General features: G+C 41.1%; 2 protein-coding genes across 20 annotated transcripts in view; one reads left to right on the plus strand and one right to left on the minus strand.

Annotated features, from left to right (window-relative positions):
• Wdr48 (WD repeat domain 48) overlaps window positions 1-5,556 on the minus strand; it is a 47,057-nt gene extending 41,501 nt beyond the window's left edge. For both annotated transcript variants that reach the window (XM_003464143.5, XM_023562590.2), the window contains exon 1: window positions 5,430-5,556. In XM_003464143.5, the coding sequence (XP_003464191.2) occupies window positions 5,430-5,477 (48 nt within the window). In that variant the 5' untranslated portion in view covers window positions 5,478-5,556. The remainder of the gene's footprint in view (window positions 1-5,429) is intronic.
• Scn11a (sodium voltage-gated channel alpha subunit 11) overlaps window positions 5,540-23,730 on the plus strand; it is a 209,677-nt gene continuing 191,486 nt past the window's right edge. For 7 of the 18 annotated variants that reach the window (XM_063225143.1, XM_063225138.1, XM_063225142.1 and 4 more), the window contains exons 1-4: window positions 5,540-5,679; window positions 6,431-6,545; window positions 7,681-7,754; window positions 21,463-21,550. The gene's annotated coding sequence lies outside the window, so the exon portion shown is untranslated. The other 11 variants (XM_063225146.1, XM_063225140.1, XR_010039467.1 and 8 more) reach the window with 10 other exon arrangements.

Below are 23,730 nucleotides of genomic sequence, written 5' to 3' on the forward strand. Positions count from 1 at the left end.
AGCACAGAGGACCAGATGTCTGATGACCTTGGAGGGGACAAACATCTCTTGCTATGGGCCAGATCTCAGGACAGAAGGCAAAACAAAAGCAACCACACCCTTAAGTATAATACTTAGGGATTAAATCTTGATCATTTAGAGAAATCAGGAGTCACCATTCTAATCCCTAGGCAAGAGTCACTGATCCATAAAGAATGCTTGCCCCTTACGTGACACCTGTCCCCATTTGTCCCTTATTTGGTCAGTTTCTGAACAATTAAACCTATTGGTTGACCATAGCTCTGTCCCACCTCATTCCCATCTGCCTTTCGAGTTCCCAATTTTCCCCAACCTTAGACCTGCCTCACCTTATGATTTTACTCTATAAAAATCCTGAGAAAACACACAATCTTTGGCAACCAACTTGGGACCCCTTCTGTCTCTCTCTCAGACAAAAGCTTTTTTTCTCTCAATAAATATTTCTGCTCTTAACCTCCATTGTTCCTAAAATTCACTCTTTGATTTTAGAGAACACAAACTCATACCAGACACATAGTAGGTTGGGAGTTTCATTCCCCTGTATCAGTATCACTCACCCAGAATACAAGACACCTGCATTCAATTTGCCAAACAATACAGCACAAACCTTTCTCTTCAATTAATTCAGAGAAATCAGTCGTAGCTGGTATTTTTATATACACACACATACATATGTTTACCCACATATGCATATGTTGCTTCATTCAGCTTCTCACACTAGTGATACAATATCTACACGTGTCTCTTTTATTTCACTTATGAATATGGTTTTGTTGTATCCATTTACCTATAAAAGTTTCTAGTTTATTCTTCTTGATGGCTGAGTACTACTCCATTGTATAAAAATACTGTATCTTCTTTAACCGCTCCTCAGTTGATGAGCATTGTTTCCAAGATCTAGCTATTACAAATTCTATTGTTATAAACATGAATTCACATACATCGGTGTGATATGATGCTTTTACTTCTTTTGGGAAGATACCCAGAAGGGGAACAGCTGGGTCAAATGGGACCTTTAGTCCTAGTTTTTTGACTCCACACTCATTTCCACAGTGGTTACACCAGTCTGCATTCCTACCAACAGTAGAGAAGGGTTCCTTTTTCTCGACAGCTGGTTCTATCATTTATTATTGCTTGATTTAATTTGTTGTTGTTTTAATCTGCATTTCTTGAATGACCAGTGATGCTGAACATTTTTTCATATATTTATTTGCTGTTTGTATTTCTATATCTGAGAAGTATGTACTCATCTTAGATGGCCATTTTTGGATTGGATCTTTAAATCTAGGAGGACTGACCGTTTTGAGTTCTTCATATGTTTTGGATAATTCTTTGAGGTACTATAAAGTCGTAGTCTTTTTTTTTTTTTGAGACAAGATCTCACTATGGATTCAGGTTAGCCTTGAACTCATGGCAATTTTTCCTGTTTCAGAGTCCTGAATGCTGGGACTACAGGAGTGTGCCACTATGCCTGGTCTTAAAGTTGCAGATATTTTAAAGTAAAAGATACTCTATGTCCTATTTTACCTATAACCACGTAATCTTTTTTGATGCATATTTTTTCATTTGGTGTTCGAAATCTAATCCCCAAGGCCCTGTGGTGGTATACGCTTATAATCCCAGCTGATGCTAAGCTGAGGTGGGATGATGGAAAATTTGAGTGTGGCCTGGGCAACTCAGGGAGACCCTGATTCAAAATAAAAATTTAAAAAGGGCTGGGGCTTTTATTTTCCCTGTCACAACTGCCATCTTCTAATACTTTGCCAAAATGATGACAGCAAACATAAAGAGAAAAACTTCTATATGTTCTCCAGGCTCTCTAGAAAACATGGAGCCTGGGTGCAGTGACAAATCCCTATAATCCCAGAACTGAGAGGCTGAGGCAGGAGGATCACTGAATTTGAGGCCAGCCTGAGTTCAACACCAGCGTGAATTACATATTAAGACCTTGTCTCAAAAACAAACAAACAACCTTCACCCAAAACAACAAACAAACAAAAAACCCATTAGCTACAGATACGCGAATCTACAAAAAGGGTGATATTGCAGACGCCAATGGAATGGGTAATGTTCAAAAAGGAATGCCACACAAAGGCAAGCGCGGCAAAACTGGAGTCTACGATGGTACCCACATGCCGCTGGCATTGCCATCCACAAACAAGGGCAAGATACTTGTCGAGAGAATTAATGTGTGTACTGAGCATATTAAGAACTTAAAAGAGTCAAAGAAGCTTCCTGAAATGTGTGAAGGAAAATGATCAGAAAAAGGAAGCCAAAGAGAAAGGTACCTGGGTTCAAATGAAGCACCGCCTGCCCCACCCAGAGAAGCAACTTTGGGAGAACCAACGGGCAGAAGCCTAAATTGCATAACTGGGAATGTAGCTCCTTCTACCTAGCACCTAATTAGTGGCTAAGGTGTACTAGGCAGTGCTTATAAATAAAAAAGCATCCTGAATTGTAGGGATAGTCTTTTTAATTCAGCAGTGTGTGGTGCTCTTACCTTAGGGAAACAAATACTTGGAACAGGTTCTTGCTGTAACTAGTTAGTTGAATTAGGTCTTCACTCTTCAGTGTTTCTTAGTGAAAGACGTGAAGTATCGCGCAGGTGTATACTCCAATGGCCAACTGAATACTTATGTTGGCTTGAAGATCCATGGGAAATGGTATGTCAAAATAAGTGGAAGGCAATGCATGGCATTACAGTTAAACAACTGTCTCAAGCAGCCTAAAAGGAGGGGACTGGAGACACAGCTCAGTGCAAAAGCCTTGGATTCCATCCCTGGTACTTCAGAAACAATCAACCAGCCAACCAATCAACTGTAATCTAATCCCAAAAGGACAATCACTGTTGACACTCTTCCAGACTCCCCCCCCCCCCCATTATCTCTCTTTCAGACGTTTTAAAAGTATCCTTTCTTTGTGGCTGGGTCATGTTTTATTGACGTGCTCTTCTGACTTATATATACATATGTTTCCTTGTTAACTATACAGATTTAGTTTATCTTTTTTAACAACTGTAAATTAACCCACTACATGACTGCATCATAACTTGCCTTTGACAACTGCAGACATTTAGCTGTCTAATGATGGACGTTTATTTTCCACAGTGGCAATAAACAGTCTTACATAAGATAAAGACATAAAATACACATGTATAGACCAAATCTTTAAATGAGAAACTTCAGGTCAAAAGGAATGTTAATTCAAAAATTTGGTAAAGCAAGATCAAATAAATACTATGGCTTCACAAGAGGGAGGGAAAGGGAGGAATAAAAAAGCTCAAGAGGCAAAGCGTGTATGAATGAATTCGCCATGAAGAATGCATTTATTATAATTCCCAAATATATTCCAATTAAAAGGGAAAAATCATTAAGTCAGGTCCACAAACACTGAGAGGTGGTTCTCAACTGCAACAACTTTGTCCCAAAGGTATATTCAAAAATGTCTAGAGACACTGTGGTTGTTACATCTAGGTAGGTGCTGCTACATGCAATGAGCAGAAGCCAGGAATGATACTAAACAACTTACAGTACATAAGAGTCCCTTCGTTCACAAAAAAGGAAGAATTAGCCAGCATAATTCACTCATTGGTGAATGAGAGACTGAGAAACCCTGGTCTAGGATTATATCACACGGGCCATAATAGCTTCCTTGAAAATGTAGAGGACAACTGTAATTTGTACTTTTGTATTGCTTGTGGTTTCTTTTGGCAATGAATATGCTCTAGCTTAAACACTTTCATGCACAATTGAGTTTGAGATGAGATCAACATCAAACTCTAGTTTTGTACTCTGACCTACAAAGAGTGGAATTATAATTTTCCTCATTCTACATTCACCAGCTGACATAAAGTTTATTAAAATATTTGGGTTTTCCACACTTGCTGCAATTACTTTTCATTTATCTGTCCCACTCCTGCTTTTAAATCTTAATCCAATGAACTGAGAGGGCTATTCCTTACTCCTCTAAGAGTATCCTGCCCTAATGCCTAGAGTACAACTTTTTTATTTTTGTGGGGCAGGGATTCACTATGTAGTTCAGGCTGGCCTTGAATTTGTTGTGATCCTTCAGCTTCAACTTCCTGAGTGCTGAAATCACAGGCGTGTGCCTCTATGCCCGCCTAGCAAACAGTAAGTTACAATTTTGTGTTACATTTTAGTCCTGAGACTTTCTCACCTTCTGGGTTGGATGTTGTGATTACTTGAATTCTGTGACAAAGCACTTAAAGATCATCTAATAGGAAAAATTATTTTAGATTATTAATGTCACTCACTTCACCCACCATCTAGTGGACACTTAGGCCACTGTACTGATCAATGTGATCAATAAAACAAGACGTGAACTGCTTAGACTTTACGGTTTACAAAGCTCTTCCTAGGATAACCCTACTGAATGATCTTTCGTCTTCACTACCTACACTAATTTCAATCTGTAGAACGACATATAACGTTGTGTTTTATAGTGAAAGCTCAGATGCTACTGATTCCTACGTCCCTTCAATCCTTTTCCCCATTGGGAGTCAATTTAAGTGGTTGGTAAATGTTTTTAACACATAAACGCACCTTATTGCTGCTTCTACATACAATAAACCTGCAAACAAACACCTGTAACTGGCGCTCTTACTCTCTTCGTTACAAAAAAATAAACGGTAGCAGTAACTTCGAAACCTACTCCAAACAAACCGAACTCCGGAAGGCATAATAAAACACACAAAGTGTGTGTTTCTCTATTCGCGGATAATACGTTACAGAAAAGAGATTTAAGGATGCACACTAAAGACGATGAAGTTGAAACTCAATACCAAAATAGTGGTAACTGCAATCTTCCCTAAGAACACCAGCACACTCCCACGTCGCTTCCACTTCACCAGGGAAGGCTTCTGCACAGAGCAGGACCGGGGCTCCCACGCGCGGAATACCCCACCGCAACCCCGCCGGCCGAGGGTGCTGCGCCGCCGCGCCACGCCCCCGCGTGGGACCACGGCCTCCACTCCTGCTCACCCCCGGCAGCGTCCGGAGGCTTCAGGCCCACTCCGCGAATGCGGGCGCTCTGGAGAAAGGCAGGGGAAAGGGAGGCAGGTAGGCGGGTTTTTCCTCACCCGAAAAACCATCCCCATCGGAAGGCGGCTATAAGCCACCACGCGCGGTTTCGGAACCCCGCTTGCGAGGGTCCCCGCGACGCAGGGTCTGCCTCTCGACCCCTGGCCCGCGGCCCGCGGACCCCGGCCCCCGGCCCCGGCCCCCATCTCGAGCTCTTACCGCCGCGGCCCCACCCCTCCCCGCCGGCCGCGCCCCGCCGCGCCTGTTTCAAAGCGCCCCCTTAGCTGGTCGCGGCCTGAAGCATCGGTCCTCTGGAGGTGGCCCCGGGGCTGCTGGCCGCGACCAGAAGGCCGAGGAACTGGGCTCCCATACCTGGACTTTCCTCCGCCCGGCCGTGTTCTGCCGGTGATGGACCGCCATCTTGCATGTTGACACTGCTACGTCACTTCCGGAAGAAGGCCGGCCCGGCCGGATGTCCCGCCCCTTCCGGTAGCGCTGGGGCGGGTGGGGTGGTTGATGGGAGGTGGGCTGTGCCCTCCGGGTGCGGCTTGTTGGCTGTGGCCGGTGATGGGGTAGATGCTGCTGTGAACAAGACGGTAGTGCGTGTGTAAAGCTAATGGAGGTAGGGCCGCTCGTCAGAGCCAAGAGAGCACTTGTGATCTGGCTCCGTGTGGGTGACCCTAAACCTACCAGCTTGTGCTGCTTAACCTAGCACCTCCCACGTCTTCGGAAAGCAAGTGTTGAAAGAATTGATAATGCTTGTTTTCAGCTTTTGAAGACTATGCGGAGATCCCTAAGCAACACAGAAAGTGTGTCATCCTTTGCTGAGGATTCGTATTTTCATTTCTATACCCATCAGTTAGGGGTACTGGGGTGAGTCTGTAAAACCTGTCCCAAGTCCCACCCAGTGCTTAGTGATGGTAATGTGCCTTTGGAGTTCTCTTAAGTCTGTCTTCCATACACACCTTGGACTCAGGTCGTCAGTCAGCCTTTGCATTTGGGAAGACACATCATTTGTCTGAGACCCCCAGGTCTTAACAGACATATTAAAGCTTTTCACACGAAATACTGAGCACCTGGTAGCTGTTTTCTTTGAGGCTTAAGATTGTTTAAGCATTCCTGGGTGAAATACGTGAAAAAAAGTTTAACAACCTAAAAAGTCCTTCATGGATACTAGAGATGCAGTGAGTTCAAAATGTGAGAATTCTAGAAGACCTCTGCTAAATTAATCTTATTTTTACTTGTTTGATTTTGTTCTACAGGTTGTTCTGTCCCTTTGCCAGTTAATTATGTAAATTAATGAACTTCAGTTTATTTGTACAATGTCTCATATGGATCTCCCTGTCTCACATGGATGTGTTTTTCTTTTTAAGCCAGAGTTCCACTCTGCGGCAGTTCAGGCTGGTTTTGAACCCACTTTGTAGCCCAGGCTTATCCCCAACTCACAATGATCCTGCTGCCTCGGCCTCCTGAGTGCTGGGATTACAGGTATGTGCCATCACGCCCGGCTTCACATGAATTTTATAAAGTTAAATGAGGCAATGTTAACACTACCTAATACCATTAAGTAGAAAGTATTCTATATATGTTAGGTATTAGTTTTAATGATCACCTTGCCTGGAGACATTGCTGAAGTGTTGTGATTTCCTAGGACAGACTGTCTCAGACGTTTTAGGTAATGTTGGCGCCATCACTTTTAAAAGCTTTCAGATCAGCTTGAGATTTCCTGTTATTCTTGCCTCTTGCCTTTATGGCCTAGAAGAGGCTTGCAACCCGTTAAGGCGTTTTCACAGATTGTCTTGGTCTTTATATTTCTGGCCCCATGTCCAATCAGTTTGTGAACAAAATGAAAGTACCCTAAGAGGTCTTTGTACCATGTTGTGGACCCTGGCTGTCAACTTTTAGGGTTGCCTTATAGAACATACCATTAATATATGTGAATTACAAAGCTTTGTTTTAAAATATTTTCTATTATAATATTAAAATAATGCCAACCTAAGTATAATAATTAAATAAGAAAACTTGTGTCTGCTTCGTAACAGTAAGTACTTATCTTCTCAGGCACACATAGCTGAAGGTAAGCCGAAATACTTTTAGCGGCAATCCTGCATTTTACTGGTCAAGTTACACAAACACATGTAATGTCCAAGATGTGAGAGTTTCTGGTTGACTGTGCGGTGGGCACCGGAAGTAGAGTCAGCACTGTCCTGTGTACTCTCCTACTCAGCACCTTGCTGGAGCGCTGCCCAGCAGATTTAGGGTCTTGCAGGGCTGCATGGAGCTCAAGGCACATGCACTATGGTTATATATCCCTGCTGTGGACTTCCTATCTGGTTCACCAAAGGGAAAATGTGAATCTTTTTTCTTAAAAGATGAATTCACGTATTTTGAAATTTTGTTTTAAAACACAAAATCATATATAGCCTTGGTTTGCAACCACCACTGTCTGCTAGTGATTACTCATTTGGATACTTTAAAGATGGATTTTTAAAAGCACCTCTTTTTTTTAAAAAAAAATTTTTAAGCACATCTTTTTTTAGGTAATGTAGAAGTGCCAGATAAACTTTTTCTTACTCATCAGTTTAAGGCATCAGATAAACTTTTTAATGCAAACCTATCGTAGATATCAATCAGATTCATGGAAAAGTTGATCACAGTGATCCTGTTCCCTCGGCCTCCTGAGTGCTGGAATTACAGGTATGTGCCATCACACCTGGCTTCACATGGATTTAAGTTATAAGGAAATTACATAATTTCCTTGTAATTCTTTAATGATCTTCTGGTAAGAAATAATATTTTATGATACATAATAGACTTATAAGGTTATCATTCAATAGTTATGCAAAAGTAATGGTCGTGTAATTAAATACAGAGACTCAGTGGTGAAGATATTTATGCCAAAATTGCATGCTGTTTTTTTTCTTGTCAAAAAGACCTATTTTAAGTAGTCTTTGCATTTTCCTTTCCAAGTGATAAGTCATAGTGCTGAATAACTTACCATTCAAAAGTTCATTTATTTCTGAAATCGTTGGGAAGAAAATAGCCTTCAGTTCTTTCGTTTTTGAGATAGGGCCTCACTGTCTAGTTCAGGCTGATCTTGAACTCACTGTAGCCCAGGCTGGCCTCAAACTCACGGGGATCCTGCTTGCTCAGCCTCCCGAGTGCTGGGATTACAGACATGCACCCAGCAACCTCATCCAGCAACCTTTTATCTCAGTTCTTTTAACCCTTTCTGTTTTTTGGCATGCCAGTATTGGAATCAATCTAAAACATTCTCTGTTGTAGAAATGTGTGCGCCTGTCTCTGGCTTTCCCACTGGAGGGCAGTAGAGAATCACCCACGTCTTGCCTGATTTAGAAATTCATTGGCTCTAATGTGACTGTGAGACCTTAAAATGTTTAATGCTTTATTTCCCACTAATAAAAAACTATAACCAAAGTGCCTTTTGGGAAACCTTTGTTTTCCCATAAAATGCTATAATATCATGGAAATAAATTTAAATAAAGTGAAATTTACGCATTCGTAAGTACTGTAGGCCTTATGGATCAGTGGGTTTCACATCTGTGAATTCAACCAATCTCAAATCATAATAAGTATTTGAAAAAAATTAATTGTACCTCTACTGATCATGTGTAGTTTTCTTTTCTTTCTTTCTTCTTTGTATTTTAAGAGTAGGAAGAATTTATTGTGAAGAAAGCTTCTAAGAGGGATAGCAGAGTGCCCAGAAGATGGGTTCCCCACCAACCCACCTTCTCAAAGGTGTTTATTGAGCAAAACTATGAGGCAAGGCAGGACAGAACTGTAATCAATTAATCAATAAGTTTACAGGTATTATTGCTTAGGTAATATTGATCCAATGGGAAATCACAAGGAATATAGTTCCCTTTCTTGTCATTATTCCCTAAATGGTTAAGTATAACTATTTTGTTGTGCATAATGAGTAATACAGAAATTATTTAAAGTGGTATATAAAAGGATATGCATAGGTTTTATGCAAATACTGTTACTTTATACAAAGATACTTGTATTTTCTACAAGTCTAAAAATTAATGGCATCTTAATGTCTAAAAATTTTGGCATCCAATGGAGTCAGGGAAGCAATTCTCCAGTAATACCAAGGGAAAACAAAAGCTTTGTCACCGATGTGCCCTTTTATGGTGGCTTTACTGAGGCTGAATTGGCTGAGACTTCCTAAAATAGTAGCCCAAAGACATATAGTATTAATTTTACTTATTAAAAGTTAAATATAATTTTGAGCTGCCAGTGAATCAAAATGGTGGAAAATTCATTATCAGTAAATTAACATTCCCCTGGCCACCCTTATCTACCACAAGGACAATCATATATACCAAGATCGAATACTGAGAGACACTGACAATCCTTGGGCCACAGTGATTAGGGTCGAGGTGTCCAGTGTCTTAGAAATATGATCCCTTGGAAGTGACAGGCCACTTGTCTTTTCTTCCATCATAGTGGGATTTATTGGAACTGGGAATCCAAGTGACTGATGCTCTGGTTCTCTCAGCAAGCTGGCTGTCACTGATCATGTTCCGCCACCACCCTGTATGTTTCCAGTGGTGTGCAACAGTCTTCATCCTTGGAGAACTTCTCCTGCTTTCACTAACTCCTCGTGTGGCCTCTAAGGAGAACTGAGTTGTACCCAGCTTCCCCACCACACCCAGATTTCCAGCTTGACTACCAGCGTGAGCTTGGACTTCCACTAAAAGATGAGACATGGTCTTTAAGGAGCTTCTGCTTTGCCCAGCAATGTAAACCACTCCTGTAGCCAGCTAACACTATGAAACAGTAACCATCAGCAGAGGATGAGGAAGGAAAGAAAATTACAGCAAAAACAAAATATACTCTAATGTCGCAACGAATTATCCTGCCACAGAAGCTGGAGCTGAAGACAATTCTTTTGCTAGTAATCTCCCTGAAGAAACAACAGGCACTCTTTTTGCCTCTTAAGCACCTTCATACTGAATTCAAAATTAAGTTGTATGTCTGGAAATCTTTCTTCTGCTAATTTGTTGTACATGAATGCCTGTAGAAACCTTTGGATGGTAAATGCTGTGGGAGGGGCAGTTTCCATGGTGACTGTCCAATGCTCCCTTTTCCTTGCACTTCAATTAGATCTTCTTTGCTAAGCTGTTGTGAATGAGAAGGTAAGGACTTGTTTACATCCAGTAGGCAGGAGGCGAGAGATGTGGTACTAAAGGCAGCTGTGGTCTGAACCCACTGAGTTGTACTGTGCTTATCTTGAACCCCCTCTAAATGGTTGCCCCTGCCCATTATGGGAAAGCATATTTACAACACACAAGACAAAGGACCAATTTCCTTAATAATACAAAGAGTGCTTACAAGCTGATAAGACAAATACCAAAAAACATAATAGAAAAAAAAAAAGTAAAGGACATGCATAAGCATCTCTGGTAAAAAGGAAATAAATGGCTTAAAATGTATGAAAATGTGTGTGAGCTTATTTATTATGAAGAAAATATGTATTTAAATGGATGCCATTTTCACCTGCAGATTGGAAAAGATTCAGAAATTTAATAAGGTGCTAAGTTCAGTTACGCAGAAAAGCCATGATTTTATACATGGGGTGGGGAGTCAATGTAATCTCTCTAGAAAGTGAGGTAGTAGTTCCTTTGCTTGAAATTCATTCTGCAGATATACTTAACAGTTAACTTAGAACACAGCAAAAGAATATTTATTGATCATTCTTGAAGCAAATGACTAGGGCAGACTATAAAGGACTGCAGTTATTAATAGATCCATAGAGTTACAGCCAGATACTGCATGATACTGCCATACATAGATAGTTGAAGGAATGGTATAAGATGAGCTTTTTCCTCAGTGTGGCCTAAGGTGGAAGTATGATTAATAAGCAAGTCCGAAGAAGTGTAAGATCATGCACAGATTAGCAAGTAAATATTCCTAAAAAGTGGTTCTGAGATATGTAGCAGGCTCAGAGATACTAAAAATGTCAGAAGAGAGATAGAAAGATTTCTTTGGAAATCTTTGTAAACCTTACCTCTTCTTCCCCAGGGGGATGTGCTCTCTCATCCTGAGTATAATGAGGTAGGCCTTCAGTGAGACCATCCTGAGAGCTTGATAAGTGAACAGTTGAATGGATCTCAGATCTACAGGGCAAGAAATGGATCCAACTACATTAACTACTTTGGTGGTAGAAATAGAAGAGTGCTGGGAACATGGTACTCGCAGAGATTTTTTCTTTTGGTAAAGAAAGAAAAGGTTTGGTGAGGTTTTTCTAAGACCAGATGAATGTGAAACACATGGAAAGTCTTGCTCAAGAAGACATACCTGGGAGAGTGAAGTGTCCCGAAATACTAAAGACTATGTGGGTATATCATGATGACCCATCATGACCCAGAACTGAGGGGTCTACGGGGCCAGGCAGCAGAGTATGTCACCCTCTTCAGGAGAGTTGCAGCTGAGAGATTCACAGAGATACAGCCCTACGTTGAGGCCAAGAAAGCCCTACAAGATAAAACGCCAGGTTCAGTTGTGTGTTAGTTCCAGAGTGTGCACAGCACCAGCCAAAGGTGAACTGTGCAGTCTTCTTGTCTAAGTCCTGCTTCAGCTTTTGTAGGGTAGGAAGCAGGAATGAGTGGGGAGAGACAGCAGCCCCAGCTATGTTTATGAGGCTTTTCAAAAAACAAGATTAGAAAAGAAAAATAATGTCTTAGGGAATTAGGGCAGTGGTAGTTCAGGGAACTAATTTACAGAACAATCCCCCCAAATTTTTCCCCAAAGCATATTTGCCTAAGAATTTGGTCTGTAACAGAGTTCCCAGTACTTTTTTTTCCTTTCCCACCTACCCTTTAGATCTCAACTTTTTTCCAGTTTGTGAACGACATATTTTGCATCTTAAAAAGGTGTACTATACTCTGGGCGATGAACATGGATTTCTGAAAAACATGTCAACTTTGAGAAAGTGAATGGTGTCAAAGACCAAATAACAATTCACTGGCAAATTGCCTAGTTTACTAAAATTGGAGGAGGATCTGACCTACCAGAAGGGGCATTCTTTGGTTGCCACTGGTTTTGCAAGCATAAGCTAAGGAGTAGACTTTACTGAGTAAAGAAAAACTCCTAGACCAGAGAAAACAAGATGGATATGCAGAGTTGTTTCTATCTTCCCTGGAGAGGCGCTAACATCAGGGCTTCTGCTGAGGGTTCTGTTCTAGTAGGATGACCAGTCCCCAAAGTGACCTTCATAGGAGGGGTTATTAGGTAGACTGGACTTGGTGTATCAGAACACTCTGCTACCCACATGATCTGTTAGAAGACAAACTTAGGCTCCCTTTTGAATACAACAAGAACAGGTGAATATTTATGCCTGAGGAGCTGGAGGGTTAGTCAGTAGAAGGAAAATTACTAAAAGGATACATCAGGGATAATGAGAATTCTCAACTGATCCAGCAAAATTCTGGCCAAAGACTTCCAGGGTGATAAGATATTCAGGGTCATGAGATTCCAAGGGTGGTAGGTTCTGACTAAACTGATTCAGTAGGATTTTTGTTAAAACAAAATACCAGAATAAGTAGGCCAAGGGCAGAGTTCAAAGTCTGGACAGTAAGGGCTTGGATGATCCTGATGATAGGTAGGTCAACAGAACCTTTGACACGCCGAATCCTTGCTACCCCAATGGCAAGACAGCCAACTTTCCTGACTAGTCTGGAAAGCAACTGGTACACCAAGTCCAGTCTACCTAATAATAACCCCTCCTACGAAGGTCACTTTGGGGGACTGGTCATTCTACTAGAACAGAACCCTCAGCAGAAGCCCTGATGCTAGCGCCTCTCCACAGAAGATGGAAACTGCATATCTATCTTGTTTTCCCTGGTCTAGGAGTTTTCCTTTCCTCAGTAAAGTCTACTTAGCTTGTGCTTGCAAAACCAATGATAACCAAAGGATGCCCCTCCTGGTAGGTCAGATCCTCCTCCAATTTTAGTAAACTTTTGTAATAGCCCTTTTCTCACTATTGCAATAGTTCCTCCTCATACCCCTGCAATAATCCTTTCACATAAAGCATTTTCTTACTAAATCTAGATCCGGGTTTTAATTCACAATTCCCAGAAATTTTGATGCATTTGAATCCCATTGACTATAATACGAAATGAGATTTAAGAATCACTACTTTAGGGGCTGGGGATTTAGCTCAGTGGCATAAGCACCTGCCTTGCAAGCAGGCGGTCGTGAGTTCGATCCTCGGTACCGATTAAAAAAAAAAAAGAAAAAGACAAAAAAAAAAAAAAGAATCACTACTTTAGAGAATTTAAACAACATAATTCCTTAAAAAAATACATATGAAAAAATATATATGAAATATATACATGAAAATATATATATGAAAAAATGTATATATATCTGTATTTCTGCTTGTCCAGAAAGACAGTGTTTATGTAGGAAATGATGTCGGGAAGTACAGAAGGAGAAATGGGAACAGTGAGGCAAGAAGAGGCAAAAGCCCATTCAGGATATGTAGAATGGGTTTCTTATGTGGGTGACTGAAGCCCAGACCCTCCAGGGGTTCTCTGAGGAACATGTGGAAACCCTAGTTCCGAGCTTTCAAGACACAGCACAGCTGGAGCGTGTGCATCTCTTGTCTTCTGTCTCTTCCTGGTTGAGAATTGCCTCTGAGGGTTTTAGATTGCAAATGCTACTGAACTGCCTCAGGGAAGCTTCAGGGAGAGAATCAGGGAGATGTATAGGTGCTTGAAGGGAGCTGTCAGCAAGCAAATTCTAATGGGGCTACAGGGACAGTGTCGCTGGGGATAAAGAGTGGGTTAGGCAGCTTTCCATCACCATAACAAAATACTTGAGGAAATAAAAGGAGACTAGATTTACTGTGGCTCATGGTTTCAGAGGTTTCAATCCATGGTTACTTGGTCCCATTACCCTTGGGTGTGTAATGGCGCAGAACATCATGGCGGGCAGTGGATGGCAGAAGAGGCTGCTTACTTCATGTCACCCAGGAAGCAAAAACAGAAAAGGAGGAAACAGCTGTAGCTTCAGTAGTCTCTTCAAGAGCACGCTTCCAAAGACGAAACTTCCTTCCATTGGGTCCTGCCTCCTGGTTTAATAATGTGCTGCTAAAGCAAGCACAGATCCCATCTCTTAAGGGTTTAACACCTCCCAGTGCAGTGTCACCACAGGCTGGGACCAATCCTTTAATGTATGAGTCTTTGGAAGATGTTCCAAATACAGACCATAGCAAATACCATCTCACGCAACACTGAACTTTCTACTTACTGAGAACATCCCTTCTTTCTTTCAGTTGGGAATTCATTATTAAAAATTGACCCCAAAGAAACTATTAATCCCCTGAAGCAGAAATTGTAAATAAAAATTGGCATGGTGGTATACACCTGTAAATCTAGCACACTGGGAGGGTGAGGTGGGCTGACTATAAATTCAAGCTCAGCCTGGGCAATTTAGAAACATAGGGAGGGCCTGTCTAAGTAAAAAGAATAAAATGGTTGGGGATATAGTTTAGTGAAAAGGGCCTGAGTGTAATCCCAGTACTGTAAAACAAAACAAAACAAAACAAAAACACCCCAAACAAAACGTGAAAGTTTTATCTAAGGTTGTTTAATGTTTACAGTGTCCTACAGGTTTTACATGTATTACTTTATAATCTCAGAGCAACTATATGAAGTAAGTATTACTACTTAAATTTTTCAAATGTAAAATTGAACCTTAGGTTAAATACCTGACTCAAGATCATACAGCCAGAAAAAAGAGCAGTGTTTTAAACCCTGGCTTTCTAAATCAAGCATCTACCACTGTACCTTCTCTACAGCTTTCTATCATAATTTGAAAAAACAATATGTTAATAACAACAATGGTGTAAATGATCCAACAGTAAATGCCCTAATCGTTTGGAGTTTAAAAAATATTTTCTTTCTCTCTCTTTCTTTTTTTTTGGTACTGGGGATTGCACTCATGACCTTGCATTTGCCAGGTGTTGTATTCTAAGAAAAATAGCTTCATTATATTTGTATTATAGCAAATTACCTGTAACATGGCCATACCATGTGTGTGTGTGTGTGTGTGTGTGTGTGTGTATGTTTTCGTTCTCCCTCTGGATGACCTAATTGATATGTTAATCAATGCTCTTCTCTGTAAAGAATTGTAAAACCTTACCTAATTGATATGTTAACCATTGTTGCCCTCTACAAATAACAGATGTGGTGCTAAGATAAGCTAACAGGAGTTGTTAATTACTCCTAGGCTTCCCCATTCTCTGCTGAGGAAAACAGGATTTCTTCTTATCTAAACTTGCTTGTATGCAGGGAGACTTGCTTGTTAGCACAACCCTTACTTGACCTTGCTCTCCCCAAAGAATGTAATCCCGCCATATTTTCTGTTCTGTAATGCGCTGCACTGCCTTCCCCCTTTCCCTACCCGGTGGTAGTCTGTCATAAAATGTGCTAATTGTGCTGTTCTTAAGAAATGCTTAACTTCAAAGAAATTACAAAAATGTTGTGGCTTAACCCTAATGCACCAAAAGGGTTAAGTTCCAAATCCTTTTAAAAACTTAAGTTTCAACTTCTTGTAACTTTCAGCCCCTTCTCACGTTAGCACTAACGAGCTGTCCAGAGATAATTAACTTTCTACCTTCTTCTCCAAATGCTGTTGCAGATGTGCTATTCCAAGATAATGCTTATCTGCAGGATGGGAGTAACAGAACTAAGTGGACAGCTTTACAGTTTCCAGATTTGGGTCAACAGCTTGACAGCTCTGCGGGTTTCCTCCCCCCCTCCCACCGCCGCCCCTTCTCCAGCTTTTAAAATCCCCTTCTCCAGTCTCAAGGGTGCGCAGTCTCCAAATTGGCTCCCGGAGACTCATCGCCAAGCCTGGCCTAAATAAAGCCTTTGCTCCCCACATTTAATTTCTTGCTTCCTTGGATTTTATTCCAGGGTCCGAGCTATCACACCTGGCAGGTGCTTGTGCTGCTGAGCTAAACCCCTGGCCCCAAAAATATTTTCTTTAAGGAGACAAAGCAATGATAAGATGAACTTTATATAGTAAAATTTATAGGTTGTGGTTTGAACTGCGATGAAAGAATATCGGTATAAATAAGAATGATAGTACATGAACACTGAGCTCAAAAGATTAATAAAGTAGGGGCTGGGGATTTAGCTCAGCGGCATAAGCGCCTGCCTTGCAAGCAGGCAGTCATGAGTTCGATCCCCGGTACCGATAAAAAGGAAAAAGACCAAAAAAAAAAAAAAGATTAATAAAGTAACAGATTAAACCTTGGAAAATAGGAGTAAGGAATTCATAAAAATGACACTCCACTGTATTTTTATTTATTTATTTTTTAATTTTTTTTTATTTTAAAGATAGTTAAGTACAACAAAGCCAATCAAGACAATGCAGCAAAACTGGCAGGATACCAGGAAAACAATAATAGCTATCATAGTGTATCTTGTTATCTTCACAGCAGTTGTCCATTCCTTCAGGTATAGCAAAATCAAACCAAAAACAAAACACAAAACAGAATACTGAATAAGCAAAACAATCAGAACAAAGCACAACAGTAAAAACAGTATTGGACTTCAAAGACAAGATAGAAGGAAATCCCCATATTTGCTGTATGGCATACTGTCATCCTCTGGAGACATGCTCAGACTGCTGGCCCCAGAGCTGCATAATCAACCAAACAATACATGCATTTAGTTGCTTTATGTGCCTTAGTGGCTATCAACCCAGGCTGTCCTCTGAACCATCCGGTACTAACGGGGGGCAGTTGATTTGCATCCTTCATGCTGGTCAGCTTGCAATGCTTACAAGAAAGGCTGGATGGTTGATTGCTTGGTTGCTCCCCCAAATTCCAGCATGGCAGCTTCTCAGGAGACCCTGGCTTTTTTCCTTTTGGTGTGCATGCAGCTTACATTGCTCACCAGGAAGACTGGATCACTGATTTCTTGGTTGGTGTCCCAAGTTCTGGCATGGTAGATTGACACTCCACTTTAGGTGAAGCTGGAATAACAGAGACTAGATTGATCTTCCTGCTTGAAACAGTCCTAAACCAGACAATACACGTAAAACAATGATTTTCAAAATACTGGATACCAAGCAGCTAAAGAGATCCCTAAGAGGAAACAGGTGGCCTTGCTGCAGGAAACAAACTCAGTGGAACCCAGATGATTCCTGGAGTTGAGAGTGTGGAGAATCTGGCAGAGAATAAAGCAGCTGGAGTTCTCAGAGCGGACTGCCACCGAGGACAGAATGGCACACAGGGAGAAACCCAAAGGTTGGTAGAGGGCTATCTTCTAGTACTCTGTTGAGTACTGACCCATATGTTTGAGGAGACAATCCGAGGTCACAGAAAGAAGTATTCAGAAGTATCGGTAACAGTGCTCAGAGCTCGCACAGGGCCAGAAATAGGGCCCGTTCCATCACCCGGACCAAGAAATCTCCAGAGTCACAGAGCATTGGGTAAATTCACAAAATAATTTTGTCTCAGGAATGGGAAATAATTAGCCCCAGAATGAGAACTATTTCAAATTTCATGTAAGCATTCTCAAAAGCAAGACCAAAGGAGCTAATTCTTTCTAAGTAGCTTCATGGTTTTGAAGAAGCTGAAGATGGGTAAGCAGATTCACAGGAGGCCTGGAGGCCACCGGGAATGAGCCCCTCTTTACTGTTTCCATGTGTGCAGATGTCCCTTTGAACAGTGCATCCTACTCACAGCTTCATCTGGGGGATTACCCTGGGACCTTGGACGCTGCCTTACCCTAACCCTAACCCTAACCCACAGGTACCTGGAAATTCAGCTGCTTTCCCTATCCTAACACCAACACCAGTGACGTAGAAAAACCCTTTCCCTTGCTGCACGCTGAGACAGTTGTGCGTTCAGTGTGCTCCCCATGTTAGGCTTACCTGGAACCACATTGTGGCACTTTTCCATTTTCCTACCTAACCTGATTCTCTCATTCTCTTACAGTTTCTCCTGAGATTGCTTTAAAAACAAATCACACTGGGTATGGTGATGCATGTCTGTAATCCCAGCACCCAAGAGGCTGAGGCAGGGGGATCACAAAGAGTTCAAGGTTAGCCTGGACTATAAAGTGAATTCAAGGTCAGCCTGAACTGCATAGTGAGACCTTATCTCAAAAAGACAAAACAGAAAACCAAAAATCACATGTATACAAACCACTGTCTCAAACTCTACTTCTGAGAAACCTAACCTAAAACCGAGTATAAGGACATTTGCATCCAATGTGAATAGTCAACAGGAGGAATCCAGATTAGTGGAGCAGATAGCATGACCGTCTTGTGTATACAAGTCAGTCGCTGTTTGTTCAGCTGCTCCGTGCTTACTCGGTGGGTTCATGCTCTTAGGAATGTAGGCCATGCCTAGGCTCAGCTACATCGATTTTCTCACATCTAGACTGATCTAACCTCTGCTACTGTTAAGTGAACCATATCCCAGCAGCACAGACCAGTGCTGAACCTCTCATGTTCCCTTGGATTAGCCAGCCACCTGGTGGTAGGTCAGTTATGTTGATTCTTTCTTATCATTTTGTGAGCATAAACTGGTCTTCACTGGATTGTTTTTCTGAATCTGTGTTCTTTTTCTCTGCCCACCCTGTATCAGTAAGTACCACTTTGCATGGACTGTTGCATTCCTAATCACCATCAAAGTATCCTTCACAACATATTTTCCAATAGCAGAACTCATTTTACCAAGGGATTTAGCTGGCTTCCCTTATTTCCTACTATCCAGAAGCAACTGGCCTGATATAATGGCAGAGTGGTCTGCGGAAGACTCAGATACAGTGCCAGCTGGGAGACAACAAGTTACAGGATATAGTTAGAAACAGCAGTTATCATGTTATATTGTCTCTCCTGGTAAGAACCTACTTTCATATTAAGATCCCCAGGCTAGGAACCAAAGCGTAGAGGAGAAGGGCTCTTCTCCTCAGTAATAACCTATTGCAACAGTTTAGCTTCTCATATTTGTAATCTTGGCTCCTCTGGTCTGGAAGTCTTCATTCTCACAAGCGGAAAGCTCGCATCAGGAGTCAAAATAATTGGTTCTATTAAACTGGAGGGTTTCTACTCAATGGGGATAGAGAAGACTGCAATCAGGGATTCACTGGCCGCCTTCTAATACTTTAATGCTCACAGGAACAGTCAGTGTGGACGAGGGGCATTAACAGAAACTCCCCATTGTCAAGATGATTAAGGATCAAAACCCATGAAGAATGAAAGTTTGGGTCCCTCTCCTTGGTGAAGAATCCCCCAGTCCGTGAAATTCTGCTTAGAGGGAAGGTAACTGGAATGGGTAATGGAAGAAGAAGGTGGTAGCCGTGGCTTTGTGACCAGATACAGAATTTGGGACTGTCATTTTACATATACATATTTCACCTGTCATTACAAGCCTCTTCCGCATTTTCCTGCAACTTTTCATAAAGAGGTTGGGTGGTGATAGATTTTAGTCAATGATAACCAGGTACGAAGAGACAAAAATTAGACCTGATGGGTTGCGTATCTTTTGGAGATCCTAGGCTTAATGTACATACCGATATTCTTCTTTTGTTTGTTTGGTTTGGGGTTTCTTGGTACCAGGGATTGAACTCACGACCTCATACTTGCAAAGTAAGCCCTTATGCCGCTGAGCTAAATCCCTGACCCTGGCTTAATGTACATAAAGTGACACATGAGGTTTTATGTTCTTTCTTAGGGGGAGGGTAAAAGTATCTTTGTAGAAAAGATCTGTGTAATATTTTTTGTAAAGGATAGAAGCATGACGTTGTTTTATGACAGTGAAATACTAGCAGAAAAGGATGAGAAGGGATACTGAATAGCGAGCTGAGTGAAGTGTGCTCGTGTGTGCCTCTCCATCCCTGCTCAGATTTTGGGGGGCATGCCCTCTGCAAGCTGTTTTTTCCAGGCTCTTCTGTCTGTGGTTTTGTGCCCGACCTTCATCAATAGGAGATATGCAGGGGGCAGGCGTGGGGGGAAGAAGCCAGGTAATTTCTTTCTCTTCCTCTCTTCCTTGGTATCATCTTCAGCAGGTGTTGGGTCTCCCCCATCTCTATAGCTATTGCAATATACCTCTTGTCCTGAGTGCATAATATGCAGAGTATCAGCCTTCACTGTGGCATTCTCGTGTATGTATATAGTATGGTTACCCCTCCCCTCCCTATTGGCTTCCCCCCTCCCCCAATGCCCTTCCTTTTCTCCAACAATCTCTTCTACTTTTATGTCATCTTTTTTCTAAATTCTGCAAACGTGAAATTTTTTTATGTGTAAGTATGTGTATCTAAGCTTTTGGTATATGTCTCTGAGCCATTTCATTTGTTGTATCTTCCGTGAAAAAGAATTGGAAAGTGCTATTCATGTTGCAATCTACTGAAGGTAGTTATCTCTAAGTGGTAGCATTATTGATGACTTTTCTTCATTTGATTGTTTTTTAAAAAGGAAAAAGTTTACCTCCTCTCACCTCTGTTAATGCTCTTTGATGAATAGTGCAAACTGTCATCTGGTATTTATTTTCGGGAACTCCTAATTGCAGGTAATCAAGCATTTATCTTGCATTTACAACCTCTAGCTGCACGTCATTTTTTTTAGCTATCCTCAGTAAAGCAACATAATTGCAGTAGAAACTATAAAATTGAACCTAAGGAAAAGTAAGAGATAGGCATCATTGCTTATTACTTGCACACTGGTGCCTAAATAGAGATTAGGAAGAGAAAACAGCATGTGACGCAGGAGTCTGGGAAGCAGAGAAGCTGTTGACAAGGAGCTCACATAAAACTGCAGTGTTTGTGTGCGGCAAGACTGACCTGGCACACCAATTTTAATCAACCTACAGCGTTCAATGTTATTTAATTCGTGAATCTCAAAGCCCAAATTAAATATTATTTTTTTCTTCCAAACTGTTTTTATTTATTTTAAGGATGAAAGAGTTTCTCACCTAGATCAGTCTGACCTATCTTTGGTATTCAGAATATTGCTATTAGAACATACACTTTTTAGACAATTATAGTCTTAGAGACTATCAAGCACAGCCCATTTATATGACGGGAAATTGAGATCAAAGAATGTGACTAGGGCAGTAAGTGGCAGAGCTGGGGCCACAAACCACTCTCTCTACTGCATCTTCCTATGAGTGCTTCTCAAATGAGCAGTGACTTTCTTCAAGCCACTTACACCCTTGCTCAGCGGTCTCACCACTGCGCTGCCTTTATGCTCCCCACCCGCAACGAAAAACACGTGTTATCATCTTTAACTTCTCAAATCAAAATACAAAGTTCTAGATTTACCAAAATGGTGATCCCCGAATATAATAACTGAGTTGCTATCTCTTCTTATAAGCTCATCTATTCAATTTCCACCTTCTGTTCTTTTCCCACAGAAAAAAATACAGATGTGAGAAATAGAAGATAACCTGGCCATATCTGTGTCCGTCCTAAACAGATGAGATCCTGCCTACATGATCGCAGGTTAGAAACATAACCCCAGAGGCCTGTGCGTCAGGGATCCTGGCTTTGTTTCTCTTCACTTTCTCATCCGTTCATAAATGTATGACTTACGTGTTACTGTGAAAGGCTCCAGGGCCACAGGTTGTCATCCATAGGAAGGATTTTGTTAATGCAGAGGTTTTCCAAGTGGGAAGGAAATACTGAAATACCTATTTGTATTAATTTCTTTTTATTTTTAGCTTGTATCTTTAATACAATTATGTATACATAATTAATTATGTATAATTAAAGTGAAATAGTTTTACAGGGTTTAAAAAGAATTTCCCTTGTTGTGGTTTTGAGTCAGGGTCTTGCTGCATAGTTCGGGCTGGCCTCTAGCTCACTGCGTAGTGTGGTTCTGAGGGCTCTGCCTCTGCACCTGGCTGCGGGGCTCGTGGAGGGGAAACACCAGCCTCCACCCTATTTCTCTCTCTTTCTAACATGCTACTTCTGCCTTGCTTACTGTGCTTTTTATCATTGTGTTTTTCTGTTTGCTTCAGCCTACTTAATGTTTCACCCCAAATCTTTAGTAGTTGTCTAAATAGGTGGTTCTCAAGCTTTTCTGTCTCAAGACTGCTTTTCATTCTTAACATATGGAATATCCCAAGAGATTTTGATTACGCGGCTCATATTTACTACATTTACTCTATTATGTTTAAAATGGAGAAATTTAAACAATATTTATTGAGTTTTTTCCTTTGAAACAAGGTCTCACTACATAGCCCAGGCTGGCCTTGAACCTTGTTGACACTCCTGTCTCAGCCTCCTGAGTACTGGGATTAAGGTGCGCACTACATATCTGGCTAACAATACTTATTAATACACTAAAAATACTGAAGCTGTTTCATGCCATTATCAATAACATCTTTAATGCAACATAACTATATTTTCTAAAACAAAGAAAATTTAATATGAAGAGTGGTAGGTATTGTTTTATATATTTTCAAATATCTTTCATGTTGGCTTTTTAGGAGTCAGCTGGTTTTTCATATCTACTTCTGCATTTAAGTCATGTGCCGTTTCGCCTCTGGAAAATTCCACCGTTTTCTTGTGAGATTATAAAAGGAAAATAGTGTGTGGTATCATGACACATGTATTTCTGATCTTGCAGACTCCCTGATAGGGTTGCAGGGATAACTACAGTTTGTCATTGTCAAATGAACCTCATTTAAAGATTCACTGGTCTGAATATATTTAAGTCTACTAGGTATTCTAATGATTTAATCTTTTAGAGAAAAATTGATTCTAGATACTTGTGACTACCTTAATGTGGCTCTACCTATCTATACATTGGTGCTCAGCAGTGAATCCTGGGAAATCTTCCTTTCTCAGTATCTAAAGGTCTCTTAAATTCTGTGCCGTGCTGTATCCTCTGCTTTTCTAACCCAGAGCTTCTCTGCTGGAATATGTTGTGCGGTAGCTTTCCATGCAGTGAGGCATGGAAATACGTTTTGTTAGATCTTACATGCCTGACAATGGCTTTATTCTCTCTCATAGTGGATTGACAGTTTGGCTAACTATATAATAAAATTTTCCACCATTATTCTGAATGTATTACTTGCTCATCTTTTATCTTCCTGTGCTGCTGTTGAGAAGTCAAAAGCCATTGTGGTTCCCGGACTTCCCACTTTCCACTTGAGAAACTTTCAGTATTAAAAACTTGTTACTCCACTCAGAACCCTTCTGCTACTAAGTGTGTGGGTCTTCTACAATAAGCAGTTCTCACATTCTCTGTGGACACCAATTAAGTGTCCTAATATTTCATTCAATTCTGACATTAACTATGCAACAAGATTGTGCCCCCCCCCCATTTCAGTGGTATGTATTGGGTGCCCAGCGTACCCACACTTCTGTCCAATTTGGCTACAAATCTAAGGTCTCATACCTCCCTTCTCATGTCAGACACTTGCAATAATGACTTTTAAGACTCAGGGAAACACTTCAGTTGTAATCACTGGTTTATTAGAAAGGATATTACAAAGATTACAAATTCATAGTCGATGAAGAGGCACGTAAGACAAGCTCTGAAAGGCTCTGAAGTGCCAGAGCATTTATTCCGTAGTGTGGATACGTTCACAGCCTAAAAGGCTGGGAACTCGGTCACTTAGAATTTTTATTGAAGTTCCATTATGTAAGCATAGCTGGACATAATTGTGATTAGT

This window comes from Cavia porcellus, unplaced genomic scaffold (assembly GCF_034190915.1).
Source record: "Cavia porcellus strain 051 isolate PalLab524CR breed Dunkin Hartley unplaced genomic scaffold, mCavPor4.1 scaffold_15, whole genome shotgun sequence".
Taxonomy (NCBI): Eukaryota; Metazoa; Chordata; class Mammalia; order Rodentia; family Caviidae; genus Cavia; species Cavia porcellus.